Genomic DNA, 15,863 nt, shown 5'->3' with positions numbered 1-15,863 from the left:
TCAAGATGAGGAGGATGCCCTCACTGGGGGCTCGGAGGCTATGTATCCCATCGATTTCTCTGAGGGTGACTCAGATCTTAGTGATTTGATTTGCTTCTATTAATTCTGTGCTGGATCTCAATCCGCCAGTATCAGAGGAGCAACTCTCTTTGGCAGAAAAACATCAGTTTACCTCGCCTAAGAGAGTGAAGAGTGTGTTCTTTAACCACTCTAGTTTTCAGACCGCTGTGACCAAACCCAGGGCCTGCCCTGACAAACGCTTTCCAAAGCGTGGTTCTGATGACCGGTTTCCATTTCCACCTGAGGTGGTCAAGGAGTTGTCTCACTCCCCAAAGGTAGACCCTCCGGTGTCTAGGCTATCAGCCCGGACCGTTGTGTCGGTGGCTGACGGCACCTCACTTAAGGATTCCACTGACCGACAGATTGACCTTCTGGCCAAATCTGTGTACGAAGCTGCGGGGGCCGCGTTTTCCCCGACTTTTGCAGCAGTGTGGGCTCTCAAAGCCATCTCTGCTTCTCTACAGGAGATGCATTCCCTCACCAAGGAATCTATGCCTGAGATGGTTACCTTAACTGCTCAGGCTTCAGCCTTTTCATCTTATGCCATGTCTGCCATGCTAGAGGCTGCTCACCGCACTGCGAGGGCTTCAGCTAATTCTCTTGTTATCCGCAGGATTTTGTGGCTTCGAGAGTGGAAGGCAGATGCTTCGTCCAAGAAGTTTCTTGCTGGGCTCCCTTTTGCTGGTTCACGGCTGTTTGGTGAACAGCTGGATGAAATCATTAAAGAAGCTACTGGCGGGAACAGTACTTCCATGCCACAAACTAAGACCAGGAAACCCGCCCAGGGTAGGAATCAATCGAGGTTTCGTTCCTTTCGTTCCTCCAACTGGTCATCCTCTAAGCCTTCCGCCTCGTCCGCTAACTCAGCCAAGGATCAGAAATCCAACTGGCACCCAAAAGCGCGTCCGCAGAAGACCGCAGGAGGTTCTGCCACTAAGGCAGCTTCCTCATGACTCTCGGCCCGCTCCAGCCACGTACTTAGTCGGTGGCAGGCTCTCCCACTTTGGCGACGCTTGGTTAAAGCAGGTCTCCGATCAGTGGGTGAGACATCATATCTCACGGCTACAGGATAGAATTCTCTTCCAGCCCTCCAAACAGATTTTTTCTCTCTACTCCCCCCTGCTCCAAGGCCGCCGTCTTCTCGCAGGCCGTGGCGTCCTTGCAGGCAAACGGAGTGATTGTCCCAGTTCCCGCTCGGGAACGGTTCAGAGGTTTTTACTCAAATCTCTTCCTAGTTCCAAAAAAGGACGGTACCTTCTGGCCCATCCTGGATCTCAAGCTTCTCAACAAGCATGTCCGGGTGCGGCATTTTCGCATGGAGTCTCTGCGATCAGTCATTGCCTCTATGACCCAAGGGGAGTTCCTGGCGTCCATCGACATCAGAGATGCCTATCTACATGTGCCAATCGCAGTGTCACATCAGCGTTGGTTACGTTTTGCGATAGGAGTGAGGATCATTTCCAATTCGTGGCTCTCCCCTTCGGGTTAGCCACGGCCCCTCGGGTATTCACCAAGGTCATGGCGGCAGTGATTGCGGTCCTGCACCTCCAGGGGTTAGCAGTGCTTCCTTATCTGGACGACCTTCTGGTCAAGGGTCCATCCAGCGCAGACTGTCAGCGGAGTGTTTCGCTCACTCTCGCCACCCTAGCCCAATTTGGGTGGATTGTCAATCTTCCCAAATCCACTCTGACTCCGACTCAGAGTCTCACGTACCTAGGGATGCAGTTCGAGACTTTGCCGGCACTTGTGAAGTTGCCCTTAATCAAACAGCAGTCTCTCCGGCTAGCGGTGCGCTCTCTCCTGAGGCCCCGCCGTTATTCCCTCAGACGCCTGATGCAGGTGCTGGGTCAAATGGTGGCTTCCATGGAGACGGTTCCCTTTGCCCAGTTCCATCTGCGTCCTCTGCAGCTGGACATTCTCCGCTGTTGGGACAAGCGGCCTTCCTCCTTACAGAGGTTAGTGGCTCTGTCGCCACGGACCAGGACCTCTCTTCAGTGGTGGCTTCGACCCCTCTCCCTATCCCAAGGGCGCTCCTACCTGGCTCCGTCCTGGGTGATTCTCACCACGGATGCCAGCCTATCCGGCTGGGGAGCGGTACATCTCCACCACAGAGCTCAGGGCACTTGGACTCCGTCCGAGTCAGCCCTTTCAATCAATGTGCTGGAAACCAGAGCTGTGCTTCTAGCTCTCCTAGCCTTTCACCACCTGTTGGCGGGCAGGCACATTCGAGTCCAGTCAGACAACGCGACAGCGGTTGCCTACATCAATCACCAAGGCGGGACACGCAGCCGCCTGGCAATGTTGGAGGTCCAACGCATTCTTCAATGGGCGGAGGACTCAAAGTCCACCATATCCGCAGTCCACATCCCTGGCGTAGAAAACTGGGAGGCAGATTATCTCAGCCGTCAATCCGTGGACGGTGGCGAGTGGTCTCTGCACCCGGCAGTGTTTCAGTCAATCTGCCGCAAGTGGGGCACTACGGACGTGGATCTAATGGCATCCCGTCACCACAACAAGGTTCCGGTTTACGTGGCTCGCTCCCACGATCCTCAGGCCTTCGCCGCGGATGCTCTGGTTCAAGACTGGTCCCAGTTTCGTCTGTCCTACGTGTTTCCCCCTCTAGCTCTCTTGCCCAGAGTCCAGCGCAAGATAAGAATGGAGGGCCGTCGAGTCATCCTCGTTGCACCGGACTGGCCCAGGCGAGCTTGGTATCCGGACCTGCTCCAACTGTCCGTGGAGATGCCGTGGCATCTTCCGGACCGTCCAGACCTGCTCTCGCAAGGTCCGTTTTTCCGCCCGAATTCTGCGGCACTCAAATGGACGGCGTGGCTCTTGAGTCCTAGATTTTGACGGCTTCTGGTATTCCTCCTGAAGTCATCTCCACTATGACTCGGGCCCGTAAGTCCTCCGTCAAGATCTATCACAGGACTTGGAAAATTTTCCTGTCCTGGTGTCGCTCTTCCGGCCATTCTCCTTGGCCATTTTCATTGCCGACCCTTCTGTCTTTTTTACAGTCCGGTCTGCAGCTAGGACTGTCCCTCAACTCTCTCAAGGGACAAGTCTCAGCTCTATCAGTGCTGTTCCAGCGGCGTCTCGCCTGGCTGGCTCAGATCCGCACCTTCATGCAAGGTGCGTCTCATATCATTCCGCCTTATCGGCGGCCCTTGGATCCCTGGGACCTTAACTTGGTCCTCACGATATTGCAGAAACCCCCCTTTGAGCCTCTTAGGGAGGTTTCTTTGTATTGTCTTTCTCAAAAGGTGGCCTTTCTAGTTGCCATAACTTCTCTCAGGAGAGTCTCTGATTTGGCTGCGCTCTCCTCGGAGTCACCTTTTTTGGTTTTTCACCAAGACAAGGTAGTTCTCCGTCCGACCCCGGACTTTCTTCCTAAGGTGGTCTCTCCCTTCCACCTTAACCAGGATATTTCCTTGCCTTCCTTCTGTCCGGCCCCTGTTCATCGCTTTGAGAAAGCGCTGCATACTCTAGATCTGGTGCGTGCTCTCCAGATTTATGTGGCTCGCACCGCTGCGCTTAGGCGGTGCACCTCTCTTTTTGTGCTAACCACAGGGAGGCGCAAGGGTCTCTCTGCTTCTAAGCCGACCTTGGCCCGTTGGATTAGATCGACCATTTCGGACGCCTACCAGAGTACTCAGGTGCCTCCCCCGCCGGGGATCAAAGCACACTCGACCAGAGCTGTCGGTGCCTCTTGGGCTTTTAGGCACCAGGCTACGGCTCAACAAGTCCGTCAGGCTGCCACTTGGACTAGCCTGCATACCTTTTCGAAGCACTACCAAGTGCATGCTCATGCTTCGGCAGATGCGAGCTTGGGCAGACGCATCCTTCAGGCGGCTGTCGCCCACTTGTGAAGTTAGGCTCCGCCTGCTTCTTAGTTTTTTCTGTTTATTCCCACCCAGGGACAGCTTTGGAACGTCCCATGGTCTGGGTCTCCCAAAGGAACGATAAAGAAAAAGAGAATTTTGTTACTTACCGTAAATTCTTTTTCTTATAGTTCCGTATTGGGAGACCCAGCACCCTCCCTGTTGCCTGTTGGCAATTTTCTTGTTCCGTGTGTTATCACCGGCTGTTGTCGTGGACAGAGTCTCCGGTTGTTCCGGTTCTTACTCGGTTCTACTTGTGGGTGGCTATTCTCCTTCAGCTTTTGCACTAAACTGGCTAGGACTGGCTCACCAGGGGGTGTATAAGCTCAGAGGGAGGAGCTACACTTTTAAGTGTAGTACTTTGTGTGTCCTCCGGAGGCAGAAGCTAAACACCCATGGTCTGGGTCTCCCAATACGGAACTATAAGAAAAAGCATTTACGGTAAGTAACAAAATTCTCTTTTTTTCACCTATTTCTCCTTCCTGTTGCAGGTCTAGTGCAACAGCTTATTCCGTAGATTGATGGGAACGATCCCATTGTAAACAACTGAATCAGATTATCCACCAGTTTCCATTTTAGTTCAGTGGCGGATGGAAATTGCAATGCCCTATCTATTGTTTAGGGACAGAGGTGTATTCCCATCTCCAAGATCGTGTGTGTGTGTGTGTGTGTGTGGTAGTATCAGTATCCAATTAGAAAAGTAGTATAGTTCTCATGATTACCAATGCCGCTTGCCTTAAGTGCAGGCCATTACAATAGCTTAAGTATTCATGGTTATAACCACTAGCAACTATCTAACACGCTACATGAGAGGTTGTAACTATGGATACCTAACCTGCAATATCCTGCACATGTGGTAAGCGACACTGTTAATCAGGAGAACTGTACTACATATCTAATTGGAGGTGTTTTCCAATATTATTATTACACCTATTGCAATTTGACATAGGATCTTTGAGATGGGACTAACCCTTTAATCGTTGTGTAGTGCTCTAAAACTCATTAATTGATCAATTAAAGGGAACCTGTCACCTCCAATATGCGATCTGACATATTAGCCGACGCATATTTGCCCTAATAGCAGCTCCCTACCCATCCCTGTGCAGTAAAATTGTGTAATATGAAAGTAATAAAAAAGTTTTATTACTTTCATATTTACTATGCAAATTAGAGTCGCTGGCCCCATGGGCGGCGCCTTGCCCTATGGGCGTCTGCATACTTTCCGTGGTTCCACGCCCCTCTGGGCGTGATACCATGGAGTCACATGAGCGATGTCCCCATCGCGCATTCTATCCTGCGCGCGTTTATACTTACCATTGCGGCAGTCTTCTCTTCCGGGTTCCCCTTGTCAGTTTGACGCGCAGTGCGCATGCGCAGTGCGCGTCTGAAGCCGGCAAGTGAACAATCGGAAAAGAAGCCTGCCGCAATGGTAAGTATAAACGCGCGCAGGATAGAATGAGCGACGGGGACCTCGCTCATGTGACTCCATGGTATCACGCTCACAAGGGCGTGGAACCACGGAAAGTATGCAGACGCCCATAGGGCAAGGCGCCGCCCATGGGGCCAGCGACTCTGTAATTTACATAGGAAATAGAAAAGTAATAAAACGTTTTTTACTACGTTCAGATTACTCAATTTTACAGCACAGGGATGGGTAGGGAGCTGCTATTAGGGCAAATATGCGTCTGCTAATATGTCAGATCGCATATTTTAGGTGACAGGTTCCCTTTAAGTATAGGAACTCTCCTTTATGTGATCATTAATAATAATTCTTTATTGACTCAAAATATCAAAACAATACAATTTTATATTAAAAAAATAGTAAGTTCATGCACAGTCCTAGAAAATGGGCAGGGGTGGGGGGCTCCCCCTGGCATATTGCATTACACCTGTTCTAGCCCTGGGTAGGAGATCATGGTGCATGTCTAACCTTCAATTGATGCTCATGTTTGCACTATGCATGATTCTCCAATGAGGAGACGTTTACTATGATATTAGGGAGTCTTTCTAGAGAGGGCACAGTCGCCATTTTCTGGAACTGTACACAAATCTACAACAATTCTTCCTTAATCCTAGGCATGATATCTTAATGCTTTATGAATTATTTTTTTCTTGGATACTAAGGGGTTCTTCTCACATAGAGAGATCGCTAGCGAGATCGCTGCTGAGTCACGGTTTTTGTGACGCACCAGTTACCTCATTAGCGATCTCACTGTGTGTGACACTGAGCAGCGATCTGGCCCCTGCTGTGAAATGGCTGCTCGTTACACACTGCTCTGGTTCATTTTTTGGACGTTGCTCTCCCGCTGTGCAGCACACATCGCTGTGTTTGACAGCGAGAGAGCAACGATCTGAATGTGCAGGGAGCCGGCGTCTGGAAGCTGCGGACGCTGGTAACTAAGGTAAATATTGGGTAACCAAGCGAAGGGCTTTGCTTGGTTACCCGATATTTACCTTGGTTACTTGCATTCGCCGCTCTCAGGCTGCCAGAGCTGGCTCCCTGCACACGTAGCCGGAGTACACATCAGGTAAATAAGTGAAGCGCTTTGCTTATTAACCCTATGTGTACTCTGGCTATGAGTGCAGGGAGCCAGCGCTAAGAGGTGTGCGCTGGTAACCAAGGTAAATATCGGGTAACCAAGCGCAGCATCGCTTCCACGCGTCGCTGGGGGCTGGTCGCTGGTGAGATCTGCCTGATTGACAGCTCACCAGCGATCCCGACCAGGTCAGATCGCTGGTGGGATCGCTGGAGCGTCGCTAAAGTGTGACGGTACCCTAACTTTGAGTCTTATGTATTGCATTAGCATATCACACTTTATAATATGATATCATTCGTACTGTAACCCTTTGATAGGAGATATATAAACCTTCACACTCTTAACTAAATTCATTGCTGTAGAATTATCTATTTGACCCTCTGGAAGACTTAAGCGGGCTTTACACGCTACGATATCGTTAATGTTTTATCGTCGGGGTCACGTTGTTAGTGACGCACATCCGGCGTCATTAACGATATCGCAGCGTGTTATACTTACCAGCGACCTTAACCGACCTCAAAAATGGTGAAAATCGTTCACCATGGAGAGGTCGTCCCAAAACCAAAAATCTGTAATGGTTGATTATCGATGTGGTTCGTCGCTCCTGCGGCAGCACACATCGCTGTGTGTGACACCGCAGGAGCGAGGAATGTCTCCTTACCTGCCGCCGGCCGCAATGTGGAAGGAAGAAGGTGGGATGTTACATCCCGCTCATCTCCGCCCCTCCGCTTTGATTGGCCGGCCGCTTAGTGACGTCGCTGTGATGCCGAACGTCCCTCCCCCTTGAGGGAGGGATTGTTCGGCAGTCACAGCGACGACGCCGACCAGGTAAGTGCGTGTGATGCTGCCGTATCGATAATGTTCGCTGCGGCAGCGATCACGAAATCGCATGCACGACGGGGGCGGGTGCTTTTGCGTACGATATCGCTAGCAATATCGTAGCGTGTAAAGCCCGCTTTAGATTTTGTAGGATTTTATATACATAATTTGTAAACAAAACCTAAGATGGAAACAAAGTGAGCACATACCCTGCTGTAAATGGTAATCGTACATATTAATAACATAGGGTACTTGGTACACACTGTTTTTGATCTAAAAAGCATAAAGTCTTCCCATCAGGACGGTATCTAATCTTAAAACCTAACCAGGAGTCAAACAACATCAATGTAGATTGGGGAGAGAAGGACTCGGCCACACTGTATGGACACCCCAACATTGGAAGCCAAGGCCACATGCACATTTTGAGTATTTGTTCCACTCCTTGCTTGGTTTACAATCAGAGGAAAAGTATAATAGAAAGGGTACCGTCTCACTAAATGACGTACCAGCGATTCTGACCACAATATGACCTGGTCAGGATCGCTGGTGTGTCGCTGGTGAGCTGTCAGGCAGATCTCACCAGTGACCAGCCACCAGCGGCTCGTGGAAACGATGCTGCGCTTGGTAACCAGGCTAAATATCGGGTAACCAAGCAAAATGCTTTGCTTGGTTACCCGATATTTACCCTGGTTACCAGCGCACACCGCTTAGCGCTGGCTCCCTGCACTAGTAGCCAGGGTACACATCCGGTTACTAAGCAAAGCATAGTTACCCGATGTGTACTCTGGCTACGTGTGCAGGGAGACAGTACTGGCAGCCTGAGAGCGGCGTACTCTGGTAACCAAGCTAAATATCGGGTAACCATGCAAAGTGCTTCACTTGGTTACCTGATGTGTACCTTGGTTACCAGTGTCCGCAGCTTCCAGATGCCAGCTCCCTGCACATACAGATCGTTGCTCTCTCGCTGTCAAACACAGCGATGTGTGCTTCACAGCGGGAGAGCAATGAGCCTAAAATGAACCAGGGCTGTGTGTAACGAGCAGCAATTTCACAGCAGGGGCCAGGTCGCTGCTCAGTGTCACACACAGCGAGATCGCTAATGAGGTCACTGGTGCGTCACAAAAACCGTGACTCAGCATCGATCTCTCTATGTGAGAAGTACCCCTAACATGAGCATCACTTCTGTATTTATTACCCACTCCTGACTTTGGCTTACAAATACTAGAGGTAAAAACTCACCAGATACTCACTTAATATGTGCACGTGGCCTAAATGAAATATCCTTGAGTTGTGTGTACCAAGTACCCTATATTTATATGTACTATTACCTTTTACTTACTGCAAGGTATTTGCTCATTTTTGTTTCGTTCCTAGATTTTACCTGGTAAATGGCCACAGTGTGAGCATGCTTCTATGAAGGGCATGTATACCAAGTTTTTTATACCCAGGCTCCTGATTTTGTTATTTTCCATTATTCTTTTTGTGCTCTGCACAAACTGGGGTGTGACCCCCCCCCCCCCTCCTTATATAGCTTATGGTGGCATGTCCATACAGTCAGGCCCCAGCCCTTCTCTGCCCCTGCCTACATTGATGTCATTTGATGCAAGATGGTGTGTTCATACTCCAGCTCGTGGTGTTTAATATATAAGCTATACTGCAGAATATGATTTGGTTTTCTTTCCGCATCTTGGACAATTCACTGTAATTATTAAAATAAATTTTATTAAAAAAATATATATTTTGAACCTATTAAATTGTTGAGAACACGTTTCCTTTCCCTATTGGATTGAATTTCAAACACTCATTAAGCGGCCGAGTAGATTGATCAGTAATAAACCGATCAGTTGCCTCATTATTCCGAGGAGATGGAGATTTTTTTAACCCCTTCATGCCCCAGGATGGAGCTATCCGTCATGGAGCGTGTCAGAGACTTTGGAGAGGGCTCAGAAGCAGAGGCTGCTCCACTGCCGTAGATACCTGTCAATTGCTGACAGCAGCATGTAAGCGCTGCAGTCTGGGCCCAGCAGTTAATTTGGGCGCTCATCAGCTTCCTTACGAAGTCATCTCAGGGAGCCGATGGATTGCTAGGACACGCGGGGCCAACTACACACCCCTGTGCCAGTCATGTGATCGCTTCTATGACACACCGCTTATAGCGGGGCATCACAACAATACTGTAGGGTAATTGGTACTCAGCAGTACTAATAGGAGTAAAATGAAAAATGGTGGTCTAACTAATATTTAAGATCGCAGATTCAAGTCCCCTTAAACAAATTTTATTGTTTTTTTTAGAAATCTCTTTACTTTTTAATTTAGGATGTAGAGAAAAAAAATATCACCCCACTTTCCACAGTAAACAATAAAGAAATGTAAAAATACACATGTACAGTGCTCCAGAATTGAGGTTTTTTTCATTGCTGCAACTCCACAAAAACTGCGTATTAAAGCATTGTATTGGAAAAAAAAAATCAGGTTGCCAAGCAAAAACAAGCCCTCGCTCCATTATTGACTAAAGACTAAAAAAAAAGTTACACGTTTTAGAAAATGGTGACTTAAACAATTGTTTTTTATTTACAAATTTCTAAAAAAAAATGACTTAAATGAAAAAAAAAATAAATACAAGTTTGGTAATGTCGAGATTTCTAATTTTTTAATATAGAAGAAAATGGTGAAAGGAAAAAAAACCCTAAAAAAAAAATGTTTTGGTATTTGCAGTTTTTCTGCAATTGGAATCTTACTTGATTTTCCAGTACATTGATAAAATGGATGGTGTCACTCAAAAGTATAACTAGTCACACACAAAAAAAATTACCCTCACTGGCTTTGCCAACGGAAAAATAGTTACAGCTATTGGATGAAAGGGAGGGAAAAGGGAAAGCCCAAAAATGGAGGGGAAAAAAAAGCAAAATTGGTCCTTTAAGAGTTTAAGGGAGCATGTCGGGACGACTGTCCTACTGAAACAAGCGGCCTAGCTGTAGACGTCCTGGCACAACGATGGTGTTGGTACACTTGTGGGGCATCGGCACGCCTCCAATGCACTTGTAGGCCATTTTTCATGCGGGTTCACAGCTTGATCTCTGTGCTGTACTAACAGTGCTGTTGTTGTTGACCACTTATTTCAGTCGTTTAGTCATCCTAACAGGTTCACTTTCAGTACCTTTTTTGTATTTGCTGCGATCACTGATTCTAAACATATACATGTGAAGTTCATGCCTTTATTCAGCTGCCTATTGTAGAAAGGGGGAAAGTGAAAAGGTTAATACAAACATTATCTTTCTATATGCCAACGAGGCAGCTTGTAGACCATAATTCTCAGGTTGGCTTTTATATTACAGCTTAGATTAATGTTGGCAAATGTAAGTGTGGTTTTCAAGAATTAATTTCTAACTGGTTATCATTTTAGGTCAGCAAAAAGGAAAGGACAGACCACCCACGGACGGTAACGATTACACCATCTGAAACCACACACTTTAGGGTGATCAGTTCTGAGGCGCTGTCTGCATCTACTGAGGAGGAACCTTCTATAGAGGACTCTATTTGCACTGTGTATAAGCCAGAACCGCGACCTCATTCCATCAGTGTTCAGGTCAATTCCGACCAGCCGCCCGCACTGGAAACCGATCCAAGCTCCCCAAATCTGGAGGAGATCCTTTCCCTCGAAGCTGCTGATACCGTCTCTGATGTGAAGCCTTCACTAAAAACAGACTCGCCAAGTAAGAAAAAAGGTATATAGAGCCCCAAACACAAGCCACATGTTGCCTCCTGGTTACTGCGTCTACTAAGGCTACAAAGAATGCTGACATCTCAGCCGAAAGCCTCGCTAGAGGTGCTAACACATACCAGTAATTCTGATGCTACAGACTGCTTGTTTTATTTTTCTATGTAAACTGCATAAAAGGGCACTTGACAGTTACAAGGTGCGCCAATTCAGATTGGTACTTGTTGGTCCATTTTTAGACTCTCCGAGGACACCTCACCACCTTTTGTAGATGCTTTGGAAAGTGTCTAGTATGGTGAAAATATCTGTTCTTTAGGGTACAAATCAATTATTCTGTGCATGTTCATCTGTGCCAAAAGACCGTGCAGCTGACAGATTTCTGATGCAACCACAATGGTGAATGTGTGCCCTTATTTCTTACAGGGGTTGTCTCAACATCTTAAAGGGAATCTGTCTGCAGGTTTTTTCTATTTCATTTGAATGCTGTATAATCTGAGGGCAGAGCACTTGATTACAGGGATGTAATTTATTCGGCTGTGTGCTGTACTTTCAATCTCCTGCTGATAACACTGTCGGTAGAGGACTAGTTCTCACATGAAGATAAGTCAGTCTTAACTGTAACCCCGCCCCCACCACTGACTGGCCAAAAAAACAAAAAAAATTATCAGCAATTTCTAATTTTTCCCAAAAAAATTACAAATCCATTTTTTTTTTTTTTTAGAGACCACGTCACATTTGAAGTGACTGAGAGGCCTAGGTGACAGAAAATACCCAAAAGTGACACCATTCTAAAACCTGCACCCCCCACACTGCTTAAAACCACATCCAAGGAGTTTAACCCTGCAGGTGCTTCAAAAAACTAAAGCAACGTGGAAGGGAAAAAAAAAATAAAAAAATGTAACTTTCCCACAAAAATGTTACTTTAGCGTAAAATATTGCATTTTCAAAAGGGTAATAGGAGAAAATGCACCATACAATTTGTTGTGTAATTTCTGCAGTGTACACAGATGCCTTATATGTCAAGGTTGCACTTCAAATGTGATGTGGTCCTTCAATGTTTTTGTGAATTGTGTTGGAAAAATGAGAAATTGCTGATAAAGTTTGAACCCTTCTAACGTCCTAACAAAAAAAAAAAAGAAGTTTAAGAAATTGTGCTGATGTAAAGTAGACATGTGGGAAATGTTATTTAGTAACTATTTTGTGTGACATACAGCTCTGGCAAAAATTAGAGACCACTGCACAGTTTTATAAAAATCCGCTTCTCTACATGTCTGACAGCCATTCCATTCCAGTGTTAGTTGAATTCCAACCATAGTACAGACCGGCAGAGGGTGAAAGTGACTCTCCACTGACCGGGATGACCGTCATCTTATTCGAATGTCACTCAGCAACCTCAGGATGACATCAAGTGACCTACAAAAGGAATGACAAATGGCAGCTGGGGTAAAGTGCACGGCAAGAACAGTTCATAACAGGCTCCTAGAGGCAGGGCTCTAGTCACGTAAAGATGGAAAAAAGCCTTTCATCAATAAAGAAGCAAAGGAGAGCCAGGCTGAAGTTTAGCAAAGACCATAAGAATTGGACCATAGAGCACTGAAGTAAGGTAATCTTCTCTGATGAGTCTAATTTTCAGCTTTGCACAACACCTGTTAGTCTAATGGTTAGACATAGACCTGGAGAGGGGCCAAGCCACAGTGTCTTGCACCCACTGTGAAATTTGGTGGAGGATCGGTGATCTGGGGATGCTTCAGCAAGACTGGAATTGGTCAGATGAAACTTTGCGAAGGACGTATGAATGAAGCCGCATACAAGGTTATCCTGGAAAAACAGTTGCTTCCTTCTGCTCAGGCAATGTTCCCCAACTTTGAGGTCTGGTTTTTCTAGCAGGACAATGCGCAACACCACACAGGTAGGTCAATCAATGTGTGGATGATGGACCACCACATCAAAACCCTGTTATGGCCAGCCCAATCTCCAGACCTGAACCCCATTGACAACCTCTGGAATGCAATCAAGAGGAAGATGGATAGTCACAAGCCATCAAACAAAGAATAACTGCTTACATTTTTGCACCAGGAGTGGCATAAGGTCACCCAAAAGCAGTGTGAAAGACATCTTAGCATGCTTTTGGTGGAAAACATGCTAAGATGCATAAAAGCTGTGATTAAAAATCATGGTTATTCCATAAAATATTGATTTCTGAACTCTCCCTGAGGTAAATCATTAGTATTGTTGTTTCTAAATGATTCTGAACTTGTTTTCTTTGCATTATTTGAGGTCTGAAAGCAATGCATTTTTTGTTATTTTGACCATTTTCAGAAAATGGATACAAAATGTATTGCTTGGAAATTCGGAGACGTTGTCAGTAGTTTATAGAATAAAAAACAATTTACATTTCTCTCAAAAATATACCTATAAAGAGAAAAATCAGAAAAACTGACAATTTTGCAGTGGTCTCTTAATTTTTGCCAGCGCTGTAACTCTCAGATTTATGGGCATAAAAATTGAAAGTTTTAAATTTTTTTTTTTTTTTTTTTGCTGCAAAAACACGGCAAAAAACGAAGCGTGCGCACATAGCCTAAGTGTTTCTTTGACGCTTTATCCAGCCAGTTTTGCTGCCCCTGCGTTCCTCTGATGCTGGAGAGCACAGTACACACACAGCCATGATACTGGTCTGATCTGTCAGTCAAGCTGGGACAGAGTTTCAAGGGGGAGTGGTGCACACAGCAGCTTGAGATGACCCTTTTAAATTGGTCATACACATAACGTAAGATGATTATTGATCAGGCACACCTCTGACTGACAGATCCTCTCATCTCCCTATGGACATGGAGGCTGCGGCTCATCAAGCATTCATTTATAGGGAGAAAGTTGCATGTGGATGCCAGACTATTGTGACTGCAGGTAATTTCCTCAAACAACAAAGGATCGTTTATTAGAATCCTCTATTATTACATTTTCTAACAGTGCCTTGGAGCTTGTTTAGAGAGAACTTCCTTGGAGTAATGCGTCTAATGATCTCTGATCTCAGGTTTTTATTATGTATAATGTCTGTGATTATCACAAACCCCAAAATACTTTCTCGGCTGTTGGCATATGTATAGAAAGCAGCCAGCCTAAATGATCCTTAGGTGCAGTTTCTTATGACAGATCTTCTGTGTCCTGCTTATGTGAATGAGGTTAGCAGAGATCTGTGCACGTGCCGCAGGATCCTCCCCAGTTACATGTATAGAACAGACTCCGGCAGGGAAGCTTCTTCAGCGGAGCCGTCATTTGTGAACATACGTTTAATACCTTTAACATATCGCGCATGTTCGCATTCATTTATTCAAGAGGTCCCTCTAAATCTGTTTAGTATTACCCTTGTGATATTTCGTAATGCTTTCAGCATCGCTCAGCCAGCATGTGTGCTATATTTATGGGGATGACTTGTTCTTGGTAGATTGCCAGCGATTTGGACATTTTTCCATTCCATATAGTTTTATCCTACCGAATACCTTAGATTTCATACTACTTTTATGTTCTGATTGTCCTGAGGGCATCTGATGTCACTCTTAGGTTATAGTAACATGAAAGATGAAAATCCACTTTGTCAACCCGAGATTTTTGATGGGGATTGTCGGTCACTTTGGCTGATCTTCTGAAATTGTCTGCAGCGTCCACTGCAAATTCTCATCAGAAATCGAACACTGATGTATTGGCTTTTATTAGGTCCTATTTTAATCTAATGTTGCATCTCTATTTTTCTTACCTAAAATTGAGACTTATTCAATGCAACTTAAAACATGCCCTCAACTCTTCTTCAAACCCGTTTTTGGACTGGAAATGTCTGGATTAATATTGCAGGTTGAGGTGACGCCCAGCAGTAGGTCTCATGTCTTGTTTAAAATGCATCTTTAAGCGGGCTTTACACGCTGCGATATCGCTAGCATTTGCTGGCGATGTCTAGCGCGATAGCACCCGCCCCCGTCGTACGGCCGATATGAGGTGATCGCTGCCGTAGCTAACATTATCGCTACGGCAGCGTCAAACAGACTTAACTGCTCTGTGACGTCGCTCTGGCTGGCGAACCTCCTCCTTTCTAAGGGGCGGTTCGTTCGTTGTCACAGCGACGTCACACGGCAGGCATCCAATAGCAGCGGAGGGGCGGAGATGAGCCCGACGTAACATCCCGCCCACCTCCTTCCTTCCGCATTGCCGGTGGAGGCAGGTAAGGAGATGTTCCTCGCTCCTGCGGTGTCACACACAGTGATGTGTGGTGCCGCAGGAACGAGGAACAACATCGCTAATAAGTAGAAAAACATTTTTTGTTTCAGGACGACCTCTCCGCGGCAAACTAATTTGACCGCTTTTGTGATCGTTTAAGGTTGCTCATAAGTGTCACACGCTGCAATATCGTTAATGACGCCGGATGTGCGTCACAAACACCGTGACCCCGACGATAATTCATTAACGATATCGTAGCGTGTAAAGCCCGTTTTACTGTAGATCAATAAGACAGCTTGGTATAAACCAGTGAAGAGTTGTCTCAAACGCGTTTCAGAGAGATGTCTTTAATATTTGCAGCTTTCCCATTGACTCTAGATCTCTACAATCTAGATTTTCCTGCAACACAATGGCCATTAACCACCATCCTCTGATATATATTGCATTATGGAAATGGGTCAGACAACATGGTTCTCATTCTCGTGATGTCAATCCTAACAGGTGTACGTAAGAGAAGCCAACATCAGGGCCCGGGCGACATCTATTTGGATGATTTAAATGTTTTGGAGCCTGAAGTGGCCGCACTTTACTTCCCCAAAAGGTAAGCTTCATTACAGTAACGACATATATCGACCTTGATCAAGA

General features: G+C 46.2%; 1 protein-coding gene across 2 annotated transcripts in view; it reads left to right on the top strand.

The window, feature by feature from the left end:
• The window catches only part of LPIN2 (lipin 2), a 134,064-nt gene that overhangs the window by 66,196 nt on the left and 52,005 nt on the right, over positions 1-15,863 (top strand). Inside the window, exons 7-8 of one of the 2 annotated variants that reach the window (XM_075314486.1) lie at positions 10,698-11,007; positions 15,720-15,819. In XM_075314486.1, coding sequence (XP_075170601.1) covers positions 10,698-11,007; positions 15,720-15,819 — 410 coding nt within the window. Of the gene's footprint in view, positions 1-10,697; positions 11,020-15,719; positions 15,820-15,863 lie in introns of both variants that reach the window. The other variant, XM_075314485.1, reaches the window with a different exon arrangement.

This window comes from Anomaloglossus baeobatrachus, chromosome 6 (assembly GCF_048569485.1).
Source record: "Anomaloglossus baeobatrachus isolate aAnoBae1 chromosome 6, aAnoBae1.hap1, whole genome shotgun sequence".
NCBI classification, from domain to species: Eukaryota; Metazoa; Chordata; class Amphibia; order Anura; family Aromobatidae; genus Anomaloglossus; species Anomaloglossus baeobatrachus.
The sequence above is the reverse complement of the archived record's forward strand: the minus strand, read 5'-3'. Positions and strand labels throughout refer to the sequence as shown.